Source organism: Calonectris borealis, chromosome 2 (assembly GCF_964195595.1).
Source record: "Calonectris borealis chromosome 2, bCalBor7.hap1.2, whole genome shotgun sequence".
Classification (NCBI taxonomy): domain Eukaryota; kingdom Metazoa; phylum Chordata; class Aves; order Procellariiformes; family Procellariidae; genus Calonectris; species Calonectris borealis.
In genome coordinates this window covers 51,001,967-51,021,158 of record NC_134313.1, presented here as the reverse complement: position 1 = coordinate 51,021,158, position 19,192 = coordinate 51,001,967, and the positions used below count along the sequence as shown (strand labels likewise).

Below are 19,192 nucleotides of genomic sequence, written 5' to 3'. Positions count from 1 at the left end.
CTTGAAGGACATGATCTGATGTGCTCTGAAGTTAACAGGGGCTTGTCTTTACTTCAGCGTAAGAAAGTCCAGGCGGCAGATGACTGCCAGGATCTGCAATTTATTTTATTTATGCAACCAGCAGCATAATCACACAACCATTAAACTGTCAGTCTAGAAATGAGTCAAAAATGATGCAAGCTCTGTTATTTAGATAATATACATTAAACCAAAGAGCTAGCCATCGATGTGGAATTGAAAATTTTGAATTCCCAGAAATGGCACAGATCACTTTGCTTTCACCTGGGAACTTGCCTTCCAAGTTTGTGCCAAATTCTATATGCAGCTTATTTTCAGTCCAGCAGTATCAAATGCTAAAGAAGCGCACATAACTTCTCACAAAACAGACTTTGTGTACTTTTATTTACTATAGTCAGGGCTGCCCACGCAGGACAAAAAAATGCCAAACCAAGCACCAGATCCAAAATTAGCATTTTATTCAGAACGTTGGGGTCAGAGGTGTATCATTCATATTCTGGTACACAATACAGAGGCAAAGCTGTTCTCAGAAGTCTCTCCAGTTTGAAAGCTCCTTCCCCCCTTCCCTCCCTGCCCCCAAAACATACTGTATATTTACTCGTGCCACCAGTATCAGGCCAACTCCCCTCCCCCCCCCCTTTTTTTGGTACAAATTATGTAAAACTTTTGTGCTAAGAACTTTTCTCCCTCCCCAAACCAAAAAAATAATAAAAATAAAAATAAAAAAAATATTGAGTACTCTAACTACAGTTCAACAATTGAATCAATGTCACTTGTTTGCAACCTGTTTTGTAAATACTTTATCCATAACGAAAGATATAAACATGCAAAAACCTGAATCCATAGTCCAAATAATACATACACGTGTTCTGAAGTTTCTGCACTTCTCCACAGACTATGCCAATAAAACATTATGTACACATACCATTTTTTACAGTGAAGTGGGAAAAAAATACTAGAAATTAAAAAGAGAAAAAAGAAAAGTGTACATGGATTAAGACCAAAATGTGTCTAACATTCTAGCATAGGAAAAAAAAAAATCAGTTCTGCTACAAACTGGTGATATGAAAACTCCCTTTATTTGCAACCAGCTGCATAAGTTTTAGAATTTTAGTGAAAAAAATCCCCTAACATCTAAAACTAGAAGTAATGTACATTGTTCCACCTCATGGTCTTCTCTCCCAGATAATAAAATTGTTCCATGAGGAGTTTTTTTTGTTTATTTTTAATCTCCTTATTTTAATAAAAGCAATGCAATGTAACAAAAGCATGTTGAAGCATATTGTGTTTCACCTTACTCCTCCCCACCCCAACATATTTTGTCTCTTTAATGCATCATTTCATAAATCAGTACCATTAAAGCCTTAAACATAAAACTAATTCCGATCTGAAAAAGGTACAAAAAGGCACATAAAATCCCAGTGCTTCTGTACTGTAAAATTCAAGTGTAACTGAGCTCAATATTTTTTTCCAAACAGCATTGGATCACTGATATTCCACGGAGCCCAAATTGGTTTGCAGCCTAAGCCAAAGCCTTCAGCAAGCACTTGTGCTAGTAGACTACAAAGTTAAAGCCTAGCTTCTGTATGCTTTTGGGGAATATCAGTTGAAATGTTTGTACTTGTCCAAAAACAAAGTTCACTCTGAAGTTCAGTCATCACCTCCACCGTACATATCAGCAAGTTTCTTGAAACGTGGGCCCCAGTCATTTAGGTAGTCATAGTCTTGCTCGCCACCACTACTTGAGGAGTTAAGAGAGCTCAAGGATCCAGCAGTGGAGCCACTTCCTTCATAGTCAAAGACTAAGAGGGAGTCATATGGTGGGGCTGTAGGGTCATTGTCGGCTGCTTTAAGTCCCTGCAAGAAGGAGAGGGAGGAAAAAAGATTAAAGTTCTGTACCTGAGAGAGAGGCAAAACATAACTGGAATATCGCAGTGTGGTTATCTATCAATCGCCACTTGAGAAAACCAAGTTCGTGTTCTTCCGCAATCCAATTCAAAACAGGATTCCTGGTTTTGTGACTCCAGCAAGAACTTATTTCAATTCCTTTTAGAATGGTCAGATTTCCAGCATTACAGCAGTGGACATTTTAAATGTAGTTGCAAATACAGCTCTAACAAAACCTTAGAAGAACATCACGGCACTAGGACCCATGCTACACAGCTCACAACCTGCAGCATGAGAAATATGGGACTGGTTAAACAGACAGATGGGGAAGGAGAAATAGGTATGTTTGCAAAGATTCACTTTAACAGCCATCTCACATGGCCAATAACACATCCACTGACATTGCTGGCCTGCAGTCCATCTGCGTGTGCCAAAAGCCGTATTTAGTTCTGTAAAATTCATGTACCTCTGTAGGCTGCTATGAGAAAACGATACAATATGTTGGCTTAAGCCTTATGCGGTTTGCCATAACTACCCATAAGATTCCACCTGCTCTTCAGAAAACACACGCACACAATGACATCAAAACTAAATACATGATTATAACCATTTTTGTTTTCTCATTTCAAAGTATTCAAGCTATCAACACATGAATATTGGGTCTTCAGTAATTTTAAATTTCTACTCTCTACAGCTGAATAACCCAAACTAAAACCAAAACGAATTGATCAAGAGGAAAGGACGGAGAGAACCACACTTCTTCCAGAGAAAAGTCTCTTCCCTTCCTGTTTTCTTACACAGGTCCAAACCTAAACAGTAAGTTTAATTTTAGAATATGAGACGATTGCTCTGTGCTTATCCTGGGAAGATTTACAAGTTGAATATAAAAGGCTGAAGCCTGAAGTTAAAAGCCCTGTTGTGTTTTGGATTTTTCAACCTTGCAGCTTCTTCCACGAGATTAGCAATGCTTTTTCAATATCTTCCACTTTGAATAGGATCTACTCTGGCAGGGATAATATATCTTCCAGAATTCTATAAGGTTGAGCTAAGATCTTAAATTGCTCACTGTTAATTTTAAAAAGTGATATTTGTGCTGGTTTTAATTTTTAATGTTTATTTATTTAAAGAATGGCTTTATTATACTCCCAATTATTTGAAGGATTGAGTGTGCCTCCTTTGCATTATTTAACATATTCTGTTTTCTTTAGAAAAGTATGTTTTGCTCTCAATTGTGTTTAGTCTAAATGTGACATAATGGAAATGGATGTTGATTCTTCTTCTAGAAATACATGTATAGCTAGACCCATAAATTAAAGCATATGGCACTGATAAGGTAGAAGAGAATCCTGGTTCTTTATTGCCTATCTAAAATCATTCAGAAGTGTGCAAAATGTACCTAAAGTAATTTTGCAAATCAGTGGTGGAAAGGCCCAGCATATTTATCAAACTAATGACCTCTAATCAAGAACACATTTTGGACTTAAAATGATCGTTTCATGTAGTACAACAACATCAAGCAGTTTATTAATAGCCTGCATTAGAAGCGCAATTTTGAATTATCTGATAAGAATAACTGGTGATGCTCGTTACCTTTCTCTTTGGAGTTTTCCATCCTGATGGCCATCACAAGGACAAAAGATTTGAGATTCCGAAAAGGCAACAGCAAGTGTTGGAAGACTTCCCTTATCCAGCTTCAAAGCTGGAAACAGTTCTAAGGCTTTCTCTCAATTTCTGCTGCTGAAGCAGAAATGAACTTTATTTCTTAGGTGGTAACTGGCCTTATAGTAGTTACATCTTCCCTTAAGACTGCTTGGGGTGACAGACACCTATGCTTTTCAAACACAGGTGACAGGGAAGGAGAATAAATACCACTTGAGCTTAAGGAGTGCTGAGGTGTGAATCCCAGGTATCAGTGTGTAAAAGTCATTTAGAAAGCCGGCTTGGAGAAGAAATGCTATTTCCCTGCAGTTCTGCCTAGTAACAGCCAGCCAACCATAGGATACTAATTTATTAAAAATCAGTGAACAAAACATTTTCCTACATCACTGCAGAAATTCTGATACCTATCAGCCATCCGTGGCAAGGTGGCAGGCAGCCTCTTTCCATCTTTTTTTCCAAAGGGGAAGTTGGATTTTTTGCAATTTGCTGCGGGTACCATGACAGCATTTAAAAAGAAAACTGGTTTTGAGCTACTCACTTACAAGATAGCATCTCACTGACAAATTCACTGTTTCAAAGGTTGTGCCTACTGTGTAATCCATTTCATTCAGAGAACGTAGCTACAGGCCATGTTATGCAGCTATTGACTCAACTGCACAGCCCAAGTTACACTGACATGTGCACCTATCTTCTGGTTAAAAATTCCTCAGATCCATAGTATAATGACTGAACTTAGTCTCTAACTCTTCAAACAACAAGTGGCAAGTTACATATTAAAATGAAAACGAAATACTACAATTTTTTCACTTTCCCTCTGCTAAGCGTATTCTCTGAACCTACCCAGTACACTGCTCCACTTTGCTGTTGGGTTCTACAGCATGTCCGGAGCTGGAGTTACTGAATGTCAGCTTTGGCAGTGAAACTGGCTTATGAAACTCCCCCTTTGGTTTCAGTATTGCCACCTTTTTTGCTTATTATGCCATCCCTTCCAGTGGGTGGTACCACAACCTGCTGTATTGGCACAACTGAAAAGGCAACAAATGGCTGCCAAGAACTGCTTCTACTGATTTTGCTGCCGTGGTATTGTCAACCGCTCCTAAGAGATCTCTCCGTTTTTCCCAGATGTGTTCAAGAATCTCAGAGCAGCAGAGTTGTTATAGTTATTTGGTTTACAGTTTCCTGATCTGAAAACCCAAATTTTTACTAGATAGAGAAGCTTATTCAACAACAGAATTGCTGGGGCACACACTTGGGACCAGGTGATCGTGCTGGGAAATAGTGAAGTAAGTCACATTTCCTTGCATTTGCCATACCACCAATGCAAAACAAGCAGTCACAGAAGAGCCATGGCAATACAAAGGTCACCTTGAGAGCTAGGACAGACTGAATAGCAATCTCACTTTTTTCCCCTTCCTCTTTTATATATGTCACGGCAACTTTCACTAAGGAGGAGATAAGGGGCAGAAGAGGAGAAACTACAGTGCCTTGACTGAGGAACAATGGTAACCTTAAGTTATACTTTCCTTAGTATGTGTAGCATTCTCAATTTGCCTCAAATTAAGGGAAAGCAAAACCCTCAAAATCTTGAACTAACACGGAACATTACAAAATCTAATGATTTTATTTTCATTAATCCTACTACTTAATCAGATTCAGCAGACTTTTGATGAGAAGGAAACGAAGAGCAGAGCCCTACAGGGAAATACAAATAATTGTTTAAATCTGGAACTGTTTTTTACTTGAAAAGAGAAAACATCGAGGGACCCTATTCTGCTTGGAGGTGCACTGTATCGATAACCATTTACTAAGAATGAATTGAGGGTCCTTCATGTCCTTCTGGGATGAGACCTTTAGTTTGTAATTTAAATTTAATTTACCTCAGGCTATGTCCTCTATTGATTAGAAATATAGTCTTAGCCACAAACTCTCTACCACAATATAATTTTTTTAAGATTTCTAGGGACAGCATAGGTGGTTCCTGAAAACAGAATTAACAAAGCTACTTCAAACAGACCTAATTTATACTGTCCTGCAAATCCTGACTATTGTAAGTGTTAATTATGCTCCACACTCTGCAGGTTATGTTTTAAAAGGCTCAAAATGGAAAACAAGGTCTACAGAGGATTCTTAATAACACATGACTTATTTCACGGACTTGTTTGTACACTGGACTGGAAGAAAAGAGGTTTTTCCCTTCACTCCTTAAATTAGAGATTCATCTATCCACTGAAACAGACAAAACAAAGTCCCTGAGGTCACTTAGCTTATGCCTGCAAAACATATTTTGATTATAAGGCACCTCTGGAACCTTCTTATTTTAGAAAGTTTATAGCTTTGTATGTGTTATCTTAACCTTATAAGTGTTATAAAAATATTGGAAGTTTTTATCATATTTGTAACTTGTTTTTCAACTGGAAAGTCATTAGAACACTACAAAATACTCATACTTCTGTATGTCTCATTGAGTTAAGTACATTTAATACAACTGATGACAGCTATAAACTAATACACCAGAAGAAACAGAGTACTGCCAAAAGTAAAGAAACACAATGACCCATTAGGTCTTTTTCACTTTTGTTTCTATGGCTCTGTAATAAAAGAAAGAAGAAAAAAACAGTCCATGCTTGCTCAGCGATGGTAGCTAAATCCTCCAATATCTGAAATCAATGACCTATTGTTCTTTTTTGTCAAAAGTTGGAGTAATTCAGAAGCTAATCTGAACAATGCTGGCTGTATGTCTGAGGTGCTGGTGAGCATTCAACAGACTAAATTAATTCCCGCACATAGGCCAGCATTCCAAAGGATCACGCTGATCAGCATCTCTGGGAATAGGGCCAAGTCCTCCAAAAGACCAGACTGATCTCCAAAAGTGTTGCATCTTTTCAAACCAATGGGGTAGTGCAGACTTTGCTACCGAGGTACTGACAACTCAAAGGCAGCCTCTCCCTGCTCAGCTAGCGACTGGACTAGTTTTGCAGGCTGTTTGGATTAGGGTTGCCCACGGTAAAAGTTACGGTATGACTTGTAGTTACAGTGCAAGAAAGTTCTTTGCCTAATGATGTTGAAGCTGGATGCAAAGAGATATGAACTTTGCCCTTTCTTATCTTGCTATGTTATTTTCACAGCTTAGCATATCTTCTGTATGAACTGCCCTAAGAAACGTCTGGTATGGCTTTTACCCAAGCTATTTCTTCCATTTACTCCAAGTAAAATTGAGAGGAACTTACCAATTTGTTCGGGTATAATCTTGCCAGGACTGCAGGTGGAATTTGCTGAAGAGAGTCTGAAAACCTGTGCAGCCTGAATGTTTATGCTCTAGACGCTGATAATTTGGAAATGTAACTGTAATAGTGAGTACTACTGTGAAAGACTGATTTTTTTATTTTTTGTTTCCCCAATAGACTTTTTAGAATCACATATGCCATGGGAAATTTTAACATAAACCAAAAATTATGATGAAACTGTTTTGGAGAAATAAAATCTCCACTTTGCTCAGACTTCTGGCAAAACAGGCAGAGCATGGACAACCTTTGGGTGGCTACTGTCTGCCAGAGAGAGAGTTGGGTGGAATGCCCTGTAGTAAAATGATACATTGCTGTGAAAGCCTACGAAAGAAATACCTTATGAAAAAAAGAAGCTAAATACATAATGATTGAAACATAGAAACTACCTCATATAGTTCCTTTCAATCAGAGGATATAATTCATTCTGAGCTAACTTGCAGACAAGGAAATTGCCATGTTTTCTTTAATTTCAGAGTCAATGACGTTATTGGCATTATTTTACTCTGTAAGAATAGCTGGGAGAAGCTTTCTCTTTTGGTGGATGGCAAGGGGAGGCATAAAGGGAAGTATTGATCTAATGCAATAGACGGCAGTAAGAAAATGACTCCATGCTCGTCTCTACTGCAATATAAACATATTGGGTTAAATCAAGACAGCATGTACTGTTTCTACAGCTCCACGTGTACATATTGATACTATAATCTTCAAGACTGATAACCTACTGAAAAATAGTATTGCAAGAACAGCTTGCTAAGTAATTTAAAAATTGTAGGAGGTTGGACAAACTCTGGCCCCTTTCTGGCTTTGCAGGAAAATCACTCTCATTCCGTGTCTTAGCTCTGTAACAGAGCTTCATAGCTGCTTTGAAGACAAGAAAAATCAGGGTATTGAGGATCATGGGTTTTTCCCGACCACCTGCCAGGTGGATAGTGTCTGGTCACAGCTGCATGAGAATAGGATGGGAAACTCTGATTGTCTGGAAGAAGATGAGGAAGCACAAGGAAGTTCTTGTGTGCACACTGCCTTGGTCAACAATGCGGGCCTTTTATTGTTCCACATCTCCACTATTTTCCAGAAGCCAATTATAATTGTAATATTTAGAAGCGCAAGGAATTAAAAAATCCTCTTTGTTGAGACATCTCTTTCTAATACAGCTCTTCCCCGAACCTGGAGTCTCTTAAAATACAATGTCTTATGAGGATATTTGTATGTTTCCTGCTAGTCACCTCCCTGTAGGTTGTCTTACAATTGTATTGCTGTATACCTTAAAAGGAGCAAACTCAATTTTCTGCAGCTTGCTAACACAAAAGACTTTATCCTGACTTTTCTTTAAAGCAAACAAGAATAAACAAGTTTGCAAAAACAGTTCTGCAATACTCTGCAATACTTGTCCAGCTCTAATTGCCAAGGAAGATATGAAAAAATTAGAGAAAATAATTAACTACCACTATTCATCTACAGAATACAGCTTATTTTTAAGTGCTAAATTTTGGGTTAGTATTTGTTTTCCTATAAACAGCAAGCACAAGAAACACATTCTATTTTAAGTTCCACGAAAGCAATGATTTAAGACTGACCAGTGATAGAAATAATGAAACAAATATTTGTTGGAGCATTTCTTCCAGAACTGTGAGTAATCTGGTATAGTCTGAATCTTACTTAGATTTCTCTTTATTAGCTTGAAGAATCAAAGATCATGCTAAGACTTTTAAAGCTCTATGACAAGACAAGTATTAAAAGCACTTACATAACATTTAATTTAGCTGCCCTGCTCACTAATCGTATTTTGATGGAATTCTTTTGGTCTTATTGAAGGTACTGAATTTCCACTATTATCTGGATTCAAAGGGTAATGTATGAGGAAAATGAAAATGAACTTCCTCCTTTATTACATTACTGTGAATTAATAAATGAATTTAGGCTAAACTATAATTTTGTTAGTCTATTTATTACTTGGAACACACAGAATAATCCTGCTTGGAGATACTGTGGTTGCAGCTGATAATGTATTATGAATGAAATTAATACAAATGTACAGAAGTTAATTGATATATCTTCCCTTTCTGTTTGAATAATTAAATTTGTCTGCAGTTTAAAAGAACATATTTACTTCTATCTAGCAAGACAATTTTAATTGTCTAAGTAAGTTTTAAAAAGTTGTTATGTTCAAACATAACAGCTACTCATGCAGAGTACAATTAACAAAATATAAAAGCTTATCAGATCTTAGGAGGAAACTTGTTCTCTCCTTTACCTCATTAATGAAGTCCCCAATGTCCCCAGGATGAGGAGCAGCTGATCTGACTGGATACTGAGGTTCTGCATGGATTGGCCTTTCATCAAGACGTCTGATTCCAACAGGTTTGATGGCATCTGGTTCCACAGTGTCAGGCTGCTGGAGCTGGCTCAGGTCATAATCCTGCAAAATATGAAACAAAGACAGTACGTTAGGAGAATTTCAAACAATACCTGTCAGGGGGAAACATGACAAGGAAAAAACGGAAAGTGCAAAGCATCATTTCACCAGAAGTTCTATTTTCAGGATTGTAACGCTTACTGAGAATAAGTCAACAACATTGTTATTTGCATACCAACAGGATGTTACTTGATTTATACTCCCCGAATCTACTGTTTTGATTCTATTCCATCAGATTTGTAGAGCTTCTCTTAAGTTTTCCATTGAGAAGGAAGGATTTGAGTAGTACTATTAAGAGACTAAACACTTTGTCTAGTAATGATGATTTACTGCATAGAGCAAAGATGCCAAAATCCAACTCCTATTTTTCTAAGCAAAAAAATGCCAGACATTCTCATTCTGAGAAAAAGGCAAGCACACTGCTTTGCAGTGTTTTATAATACCTTGAAAGAATGAATTTAAGACTCCTTGCTGATCCATAATATGAAAGCCAAAGGGGGGAAAATATCACAAAAAGTACAAAGCTCCTCAGATTTGGCCTTAATTCTAAGCACTTTCTAAAGATTACTCGTGGAACTGTTCATTAAGTACTTGATGCCACAGATTCAAACTCTGGCAGACTGATGAAACAAGCATAGCACTATGAATTCCAATAAGAAATATGTACGTATATAAAAATTTTAATTAGATGAATGTTTATGCTTTTAAGATGGATATGCCTGAATACTATTTGCATAGTGTGATGCATTTCAGCATTGTCATTCACCTCACTGTTGTCATGTCTAGAAGGTAATCATGCTCTAGGATGCCTCTGCACAAGGCACTGGTAAAAATGCAGAATAAAGAACTGGTCTTAAAGGCTTAAACTAAAGCCATTCACGAACTACCAGTAGACTGGGGCTCATGCCAAGTCTACTGTATGCCAGATACCGTGCCCCACAAATAGTCCAAGTAATTGAGGAGCATCCTAAATAAGCTCCTTTATCATCAGTCTCTATTTTTCACCAGTGTTGTTCTGGTAAAAATCTTATTTATAATCTCAATTTGTTGGAAGCTGTCTGTGCAGACAATTACATTCCTCCTAAAGGAAGGAATGCAAGCATTTACTTCTACTGTCACTTCACGGGATGTAGGTCCTTTTTGAGAGTATTACCTACTGTGACCTCAAAACTAGACTTTTCAGCAGGAGGAGAGGTCTGTTGACAGCAGTGAAGGTAGTTTGTTGAGAGAATTCTAACTGACTATCAAATCCACTACACCTTCTAATTTGTTACTCAGGTCCTCAGCTGCCTGCACACAAATATATAGTCAAAAAAGGTGGAACAGCTCCACTGAGATCTGAGAAGGCAATTTCATATGCTTTAATTAGATTACAAGTTCTTTGGGGCAGAGCTGTAACTTCTACCCTTCGGTTCTTCATGTACCAAACAGAAAAATAAGTGATGTCCATGAAGCGGTATGAATTGGAGAAAAGTAAACAGAACAGAACTTTTTATCCTTTCTTTTTTTTATGTAAAATAAATCAAAATAGTTTAGAGATCTGCTATCAGAAAATCCTATTAAACAGAGAAGAATGTACTTTTTAGAATTTATAAATATGTAACACAAGAGTGCTTTTCATACCCACCCAAAAGATAAAGGTGGAAAACACCAACAGGGAGAAATGAAAAATACTGGGTTTTTTATACTAAGCATTTCATTATGAAGGAATTCAAACAGATAGGGTTAAATAACAATATATTAAAACCAGGAGAGCCTCTCCAGTCATTTCAGTTTTATAAAGAGAAAATGTTTTTTCCACCCACTCGCATGTGCATACACTTCTTTCTGATTAGTGGTCATACAGAAATGCAATATGAATCAAGTCAAACAGTCTGGTATCTTCGCATCTAAGGCCATCCTCTTGTGTGTATGAATAGTTTGAGACATCTCCAGGCTCTACAGCTAAAAAGACAGCAAAGACTCTCATCCGCAAGGCAATAACAGTGCAGAATGTGTCCTTATGTGGACTCCCACTTCGGTTTTCTTTTCTAGGGTAATTTATGACACTGCCATCTAGCCTTCTATCAAAGGAAATTTATTTTTCAGGTCTATTAGTGTCTGGACAGGAAGAGAAGATCCATTGTGCTTATTACCACAGACTCTCAAATCTCTCCTATCATTAAAATCAATACTAACTGTACATCAGTCAGGTATGGCAAGTATACGCCATCTCCCCATGGCTTAGTGCCATACAAACACAGCATCATGCAACGACTCCAGCCGTTTCAACATTCTGTCTAAAGTCAATTCTATTCAATTATTGCAAAGTAAAAGAAAGAAAAATGTTTTAAAGAGCCAGGATGTGAGCTGTTTAAGGATGCTGAAATTCCATCTCTTCGCTCAATGCTAAAAAAATGGGAAAACTTTTCATCTATTACCTAAAGCTCCTGAACAGACTTTAAGGTTAGTCTCAAGCAGAGTTTGTTAAGATAGTTAGTTGCAGAAGTGACAGCTAAATGGACAACTATGGCACATCAGAGAGAGAACAGGACATGCTGGGATAGGTTGGGACAGCCAGCTTGGAGCAACATTCTGGGTCATTATTTTTACTCTTCAATTCAGGACAAGTCAACAATGTTTTGTCTTTGCTCCAGTCTTTTTCCATATAACCTGTTCATAACTACAATCTGCTGAGGGACTAATGAGGAACAAGATTAGGCCCTCCATTGGAAACGTACTTGAGCAGAAGTTGTGAGCATCTAATTCATATGGCTGCCATTTTTTTGTCAGAGGTATTTATTTACTTATTTATGCTGTTTAGCCCTAACTCCAGCAATTTTAGAACAAATACCTCTTTCCCTTCCTTCAGTTTGGATTTAAGCAAATCCAAACAGAGGGTTTGAGTTTTTCTTCTCCAACTTCTGGACAAGCTTAGATTGTAGATGGAAGTGAGAATCTAGTATTAGTTTTTCTCTATTGGAAGGTTGCTAAAACATATTAGTTTGCTCCCATTTTGCATCTAGCAAAAACTCAGGCCTTTAGAAACTAGAAATTTAGACTAGTTTGATTGTTCAAGTCTACAGTCAACAGGGAAACAGGAACCTCCCATTGTATGACAGGGATCTAAGTGAAGCAAGCAGAATGATCTTTCCCCTTGTTTATAAAGGAATGGGGTATCACTGGATGAGACAATACAGCTACCTTTTAGATAATCGGTGGTTAAAGAGATGACAACCTTAATGCTTTATCACTATAACTCTCTTGACGTAACCACCAGCACTTCTGTCTCTTTGGTTCTGGCATCACTATCTGCTCTTGCTGAAAAAAGCCTCAACATCTGTATTGAAGCAGAAAAACAACTGGTTTTGATTTGCTTTTGTTTTAAGAGGAAAATAGTGTCACGATGTACTGAAAGGGCATTTTATCACAAGTTGCATCTTGTGAAATTAAACAATCTCAAAAAAACCCTGCAAAACCCCACCAACTCCCTCCCCTCTGAGCTGATTATATTGACCTTATTAGCTATTCACTTAGTTCTAGGCAGCTTTAAGCAAAGACTTACACCATTATTAGCTCCCACCTCACATTCCTGAAACGTGAGATCCCAGTGAGACAGTGCTAAATGTCAAAATCAACTAGCCAAGCCCTACAAATTAACCACCTTACCAGATGTGTAGGCAGAAAGGTCCAAAACCCCAGAAAGCGTTTCTTTAAGAACATCTACACAGTAGTTGGAAGCACAGTCCAAGAATCTCAACTTCAAAAGAAGAAACATCCAGAACAGAAGAAAAGGCCATTTTATATTCCCCAGTAATCACTGATTTACAGAGAAACAAGATAATGCAGCCTTCAAAATCTCTTCCCTTAAACAACTTCCTCTTGTGCAAGGCATCTATTCATTTAACAACACTTAAATAATAATCCCTCATACAGCAGTCATCAGTTACGGCAGTAGGAGAGATTTTTTAAAAAGTACCTGGCTTTCTGACTGACAGTTACCAGATTCTACAATCCCTGTGAAAACAAAAAACAAACAAAAAAACCCAACCAGACAAACAAACAAACAAAAAAACCCAAAACACACCAAAGAGGGGATAGGCCAGGAAATATGAGTTTCTCAGAAGCTTCTAGTTTTATAAAGCTTTTTTTTTTTCCTCCTGGATTAGCTGTTCTGGTTTGCATTTTAGAAATTTACTTAAGTTCTTGGCAAAAACTTAACAAAGTAAAAATTTTTGCAGTAGCTGGACCTACTTTATATGAATGCATACTGGAACATTATAAAGCAGAACTGCAAACCACAAAATCAAACCACAACTTAGTAAAACTATAAATTGCTATGCATAGACGGGACTTACTTTTTTCCAGATAGGAAACTCTGAAAATATTGGAATATATTACATCTAAACTGAGCTTTTCACTACTGTTTTCTGCAACACCAACAGTGATACATCCTAGTACATACAACCTGACTGAAATATTCATTAATGATTTATGAATCTGGCTTCTCTGTTATCTCAGAGCTCTCAGTATATTTCCTGGCCATTCATTAGACTGTGTTACATACTTTTAGGGATGATTTGTTTTTTTACCTTGTACAGAACTAAAGCTTTGGCTATGCATGAATACAGGCCTGGACATACGACTAATATAACAAAAACACTACACCTTGTGGAGAAGAATTCTGGAATCAGGAGTTTCGGATAGGACTTTGGCAATGCTACAAAATCATAAACAAAAAAGGGGGAGATGTGGAGAAGAATTAAGAGGTGGCCTAGTGAGTACCAGCTGATTCAAGAGCAGAAAGAGGTGAAGGGAATTGTGAGCAGACGTGATTGTTGCCAGAAGGAAGATATAAGAGAGGCAATGGAGAGAGACAGAGGAGAGAGGCGCAATGGAGAGAGAGATGGTAGGGCTGCCCTGTTATGATAAAGGCTGTGCATGTATGCTGCAACAACACCTGTTTATCATTTTCAAAGGATGCAGCCTTTGCAAAGAAATATGAAAGTTCAGATCTATCTCCATGCAAAACATACTCAATTTAATTGCCATTAGATCACTTAATTTGACGGTGAGAGCTTTAGGTGTCAGTCACTGAACAAAATCAGCTGCAGTGCTCTAAGGGCATGTAAAGCAGCATTGGCAGAAGTTTGCATTTCACCCCCCCCCTTTTACAGAATGGTGGCTTAGAGTAAACTCAATTTTATTTTTGGCTTAAGAGAATAGAGCAAACTATGACTATGGATACCTATGGATAAAACACATGTTCTTCTTTGCCTTTGTGTTCCAAAGACAATTACTGTCTACTCCAATAGAGAAATGGGATGGGGAAGCAAAGGAAGAAATATTTCACACAGCTGAATGTTCCCATCTGCCAAGGTCTTTTAAAAACAAAGAAAAAGGAAGTGAAAACCAATCCTGCTATATCTTACCATTCTACCCCCAAATCCACCAAACATCACCCTTAAAGACTGTAAGAAATTTGCACATAAAATATTGTCTGAGTTCTGCAAAACGCTCCAACCCGCCCTAAATCTTACATCTGCTGAAATAATGGGACTCCAAAAAAAGCAAAGCACAGAGGACTGACTAGATGTAGGCTGCAGGTGGGAGGCTAGTTAAAATGCCTGCGCTAACAGTTGCTCTTTATTTGCCACTCACTTTTTGATTACTTTCTGCCATATTGCTTTTCCCATTTGTTTTTATTATAGATGCATCTGGAGCGTTACAAGTTAATCATTTTTAAGATAACCAAGAAGCTAGCTTATCTTTTTTAATAATAAAAAAAGGTGAAAGTTAAACTCCAGCTGCAGATAAAACACAATAACAGGCATAGGTTCTAGATAGGATAAAATAAAACACAAAACAATTTTGTAATGGAATTATGGAAACATTACTTTTTGTATGATGAGATAAAGATACACCAAGGAATGACAGTAATTCCTCTACAGGAGCACTGCATGAGTCACTCATTCAAAAAAATGAAATTAACATTTTAGTAAGCAAACACAATCCCCAAAATAACTACCTTCTAATTAGAATATTGTATATTCCTAGGGATATCTTAGCAACAGTTATTTCATTCATTATCATTAAAATTTCTAAACATAAAATATGTTCCAATCTTAATGCAATGCAAAATAAAGGTTAGAAAGTGATTCAATGATCTGAATAACACTCAGATAGGGTGGTGAAAATGAAATATAATCAAATGGATTTATAAAGTTCATCGAGTAGGTAAGGACCATTGTCATGTTTACAACAGAGATTATGACAAGATCCAGCACACAAGACCAATGTAATCTTAAGAAGTAGGCATACAGAAAGTTATGACAATAAGAAAAAAAACCAAGCAAAAAATCCAAAGGATTACTCAAATTCATTTTTATCAATGACACACAAATGCTGGAACAAAGCTACCCTTTCTATAAAGAAGCAATTTATGTTTAGAATTTAGATCCTGTACATATCAAAATAAACCATTATGTTTTTATTTTTAATGCTATTATGATCTTTAAAGTAAATGCTACTATTTTCTTTCTCTATATAAACGTGTAATAAAACACGACAAAAAGCAAGCTATTGACTAATGTCTGAAGACACTTGTAAGAAAAGGTGATGTAGGAAGGAACAAGCAGAATCCCTATGAAGAATAATACTTTAAATAATAGCAAAATCATTGCATTAGAAACTCTTGTGCTGAGGAGATCTAAGGGCAAGATTAAAATACAGGTTCAAAACAGCTGATCTGCAATACTTTCAAAGCATACCACACACCTGCTCAATCAACTTGCTTCAACTGGACCACCTGCATGAGCAAGTACTACTAAAATTCAGAAAACGCTATAGAAATGGGCTCATTTCTAAGAGGATCATCTTGTGCAATGAGATGTATACAAAAGCAATTAAATGGAAAAAAAAAAGCATTACAGTTATCAGGTTGATATACGCTGCACGTACCCCAGTCGAGCACCCACCGCCTCGATGTAAATCACACAAATGGCCCAAGATATACGATAAAAGCGAATTAGTGATGCTTATGGGCTGTGATCTGCTATGTGCGTGAACTACACTGCAGACATGTGCCAAGTGCTTTAACACTCAGCCAACATGAGGTTTTGGTATTTAGAACTGACAATAGTGTTACAAGTTGAGAGCACATAATGTCGGGGGAAAATATTCGTCATTTGTATCTCACATCTCCCGTTTGCTAAACAACTACAAGCTCTAGATCATGCGGTCCATTAATAATCAAGACAGTCACTATCAGCTTCATAATTTGTACCTAAACTAGGCACATCTATTTCAGAATATAGCAAACTGTAGTGTGTCACCCCCCACCAACTGCTGAGTTAAACATTTAGATGGAATTAAAAAAAAAAAACCCGAAACAATAGAAGAAATCCCACAACACTTAACCCCTCCCCAAACCAGTAACCAAACCAGTCCCACTGACTTCTGTGAAATGATGCTGACTCAAAGCCTCTCATAGCCCAGCTCCTGTAAGTTAGGTAGCCAAATTGTTAAAACCAGAAAATAGTAAACAAAATCCCGAGAAGAATCACAGACTTTCTATCTGGAATACCTTTGCCCCTTCTTCTTCCTCCCTTCTCCCCAGCTTCTGCTCATACAGTGATCTTTCCTGATACCAGGAAAAAATGTTTCTGCCTGGAAGACCCAAGTGCTGTACAGCTTTCAGAGCCAGTTTTTCAGCCCACATTTCCGAGAAACAGAAGTTTAAGTGAAAAAAGTCCAGAACATTTCTGGTGTTGACAACGTTCTTCTGTGGGGAGCAGGCCGACTTCAGTTATGACCCACAACTCAAGAGCTTTTCTGGCTTAGGGAATTAAAAGCATTTTTCTCAACTTCTGTGGAGATCACATGGCCCTGTGTACATCATGCCAGGCTAGAGGAAGACTATGAATCATTCAAGAACCTCAATTTTCTTTACAAGCATTCAGTCTATCAGACTGAACAAAGCAGGCCAAGATGGCCTCAGATGGGATTAACGGGAGACCTTCACGATGGAATAAACTGCTCTTTTATGACAGACTTCACATCATAATTCCTTGGAAATGCTAGCACAGGAGAGAAAAGGGAAAAAAAACCCCAAAACAAAACAAACTAAAAACCAAGCAGGAATCCCACCTTGTTGTTGACAGTTGCAGTGACTCAGAGGAACTAGCTGGAATTTGGAACTCATCAAACTTGTTGTGGGAGACGTTACTCTGATAGCGCGTACAAAGAATTGGAAAGAAACATGCCAAGCATGCTTTAGGAGTTTTTGGGTCTGCCATGACAGCTAAGAAAGCCACCTGCATAGCTTCCAAATAAATAAATAAACCCTCTTAAATAAATAAATTAGTCCAAGAGCAAAACCAGAAGTCTAAAAGTAGGTTGGTTTAGGATGCAGAGTCTCCTAAGTTCTATCACTTATCTTCAAGCGCTACCAGCCATACCTTCAAGTCACCTAAACATCTGGGATAAACAAGAGAAATATGAGGCCACACAGGGTAAATATTCAAGCATTCATCCAGAAAAGCAGGCGATTTTAAAAAGGCCCAAGTAATTTGCTTGCTATAAATAGAAGTAAGTAATTTTAAAAGGTACAGATTGTGAAAATATCTGAAGCTTTTCAAATATTGTTTTCACCAAGATTCACATGAAGCTTTGCGCATTCCCTTCTATTTTGCTGCATGAGATGCACCCTGGGTTGGATGGTTCTGTGTTTCTGAGTCACCTTGTGGACTGCCTTTTACCAAAGCTGCTTATTCGATCAATCCTGATGGTTTTGGGGAGAGTGCACCATAAAAAGTTAATATTGACGTAGAGCATTTTCCTCTGTCATTTGCTGATGACTTGAGGATGCAAGGTTGACATGAAATAATTTTTCTTGTTTTTAATAGAACAGTGGCAGTTTTACCCTATGAGGCCTCATTCTGAAAATAGATTTTTGATGATAGTCCCATGCTTTTTTAAAACACTTTGACACTTTAACGCTTACTTTAACTTTGACAAAAATGCAAAGATCTTTATGGCCAATGCCTTTTGCCCACAATGTTCTGCACACGGCTTTGCTTGTACAGTATTTTGCTAAGCCACGGTTTGCAAAAATGAGATTACCACTTGTAGGGAACTTGTTGGGACATTTCAAAAACTTAGCATTCCAAGTTATTAAATCTCACATAAAATATGTGCAAAACCAAATAAAACTCAACCAAATACAATCCTCCCTCTTTCCCCTGGGCATAGGAGGTAAGGGGGGCAAAGAGGGAACCAAGAACAAATGAACCTAGGAACTATTATCATCTAGATAAGCGCCCGCAGAAATTAGATTTTACAAAACATCAAACCAAAATAAAGTAAAATAATCTCCCTGAAAAGCAAGACAGAACTTATTTCCATCATCCATCGTAGATAGAAAATTAAGTGTCTACGTGAAAAGTTTGTGCTCTCTATTCAGCCATTCTGGACAGGAACAAATTCCTAACTTTGGAGCTGTGGGAGAACCTACCCCCTTTTTTGCCTACACAGTGGTCTAAAACTCTTGCTACAGAAGTGGTTATAAAAGCTCGCTATACTTAGTATGAGCTTTATTTTCTTTTCCTGCAACGTTTGTTATGTTTGGAGTGTATAAAGACCTTTTAGACCCTCAGACACAATGGTCTACTGCTCAATGGATCAGGAAAGGGACCAGCGTACCTGAATTATGTGGCTGACAGCTAAGATACTTAATTTGCAACAGTGGCCTTAAAATTTGTCTTAAGAAAGCAGAGCAGGGTTTTTGTGGTTCAAAATCATTCAATTTTCTATAAAGCCCTTAAACCTCTCTGTGTCTAGATGCTTCCTCTGCTCACTGTGAGAGGAAATTATCCTAATTTCACATTTCTTATCACTTTACTGCTACTCCACCCACTGACAGTTTGTCCTTTCCTTGCGTGTACTACGC

The 19,192-nt window shown here is 37.6% G+C and overlaps 1 protein-coding gene across 2 annotated transcripts in view; it reads right to left on the bottom strand.

Annotated features, from left to right (window-relative positions):
* Positions 1 to 459: 459 nt before the first annotated feature.
* CDH2 (cadherin 2) overlaps positions 460 to 19,192 on the bottom strand; it is a 121,346-nt gene continuing 102,613 nt past the window's right edge. For both annotated transcript variants that reach the window (XM_075141929.1, XM_075141930.1), the window contains exons 15-16: positions 9,103 to 9,267; positions 460 to 1,875 (exon numbers count right to left, since the gene is read on the bottom strand). In XM_075141929.1, the coding sequence (XP_074998030.1) occupies positions 1,669 to 1,875; positions 9,103 to 9,267 (372 nt within the window). In that variant the 3' untranslated portion in view covers positions 460 to 1,668. The remainder of the gene's footprint in view (positions 1,876 to 9,102; positions 9,268 to 19,192) is intronic.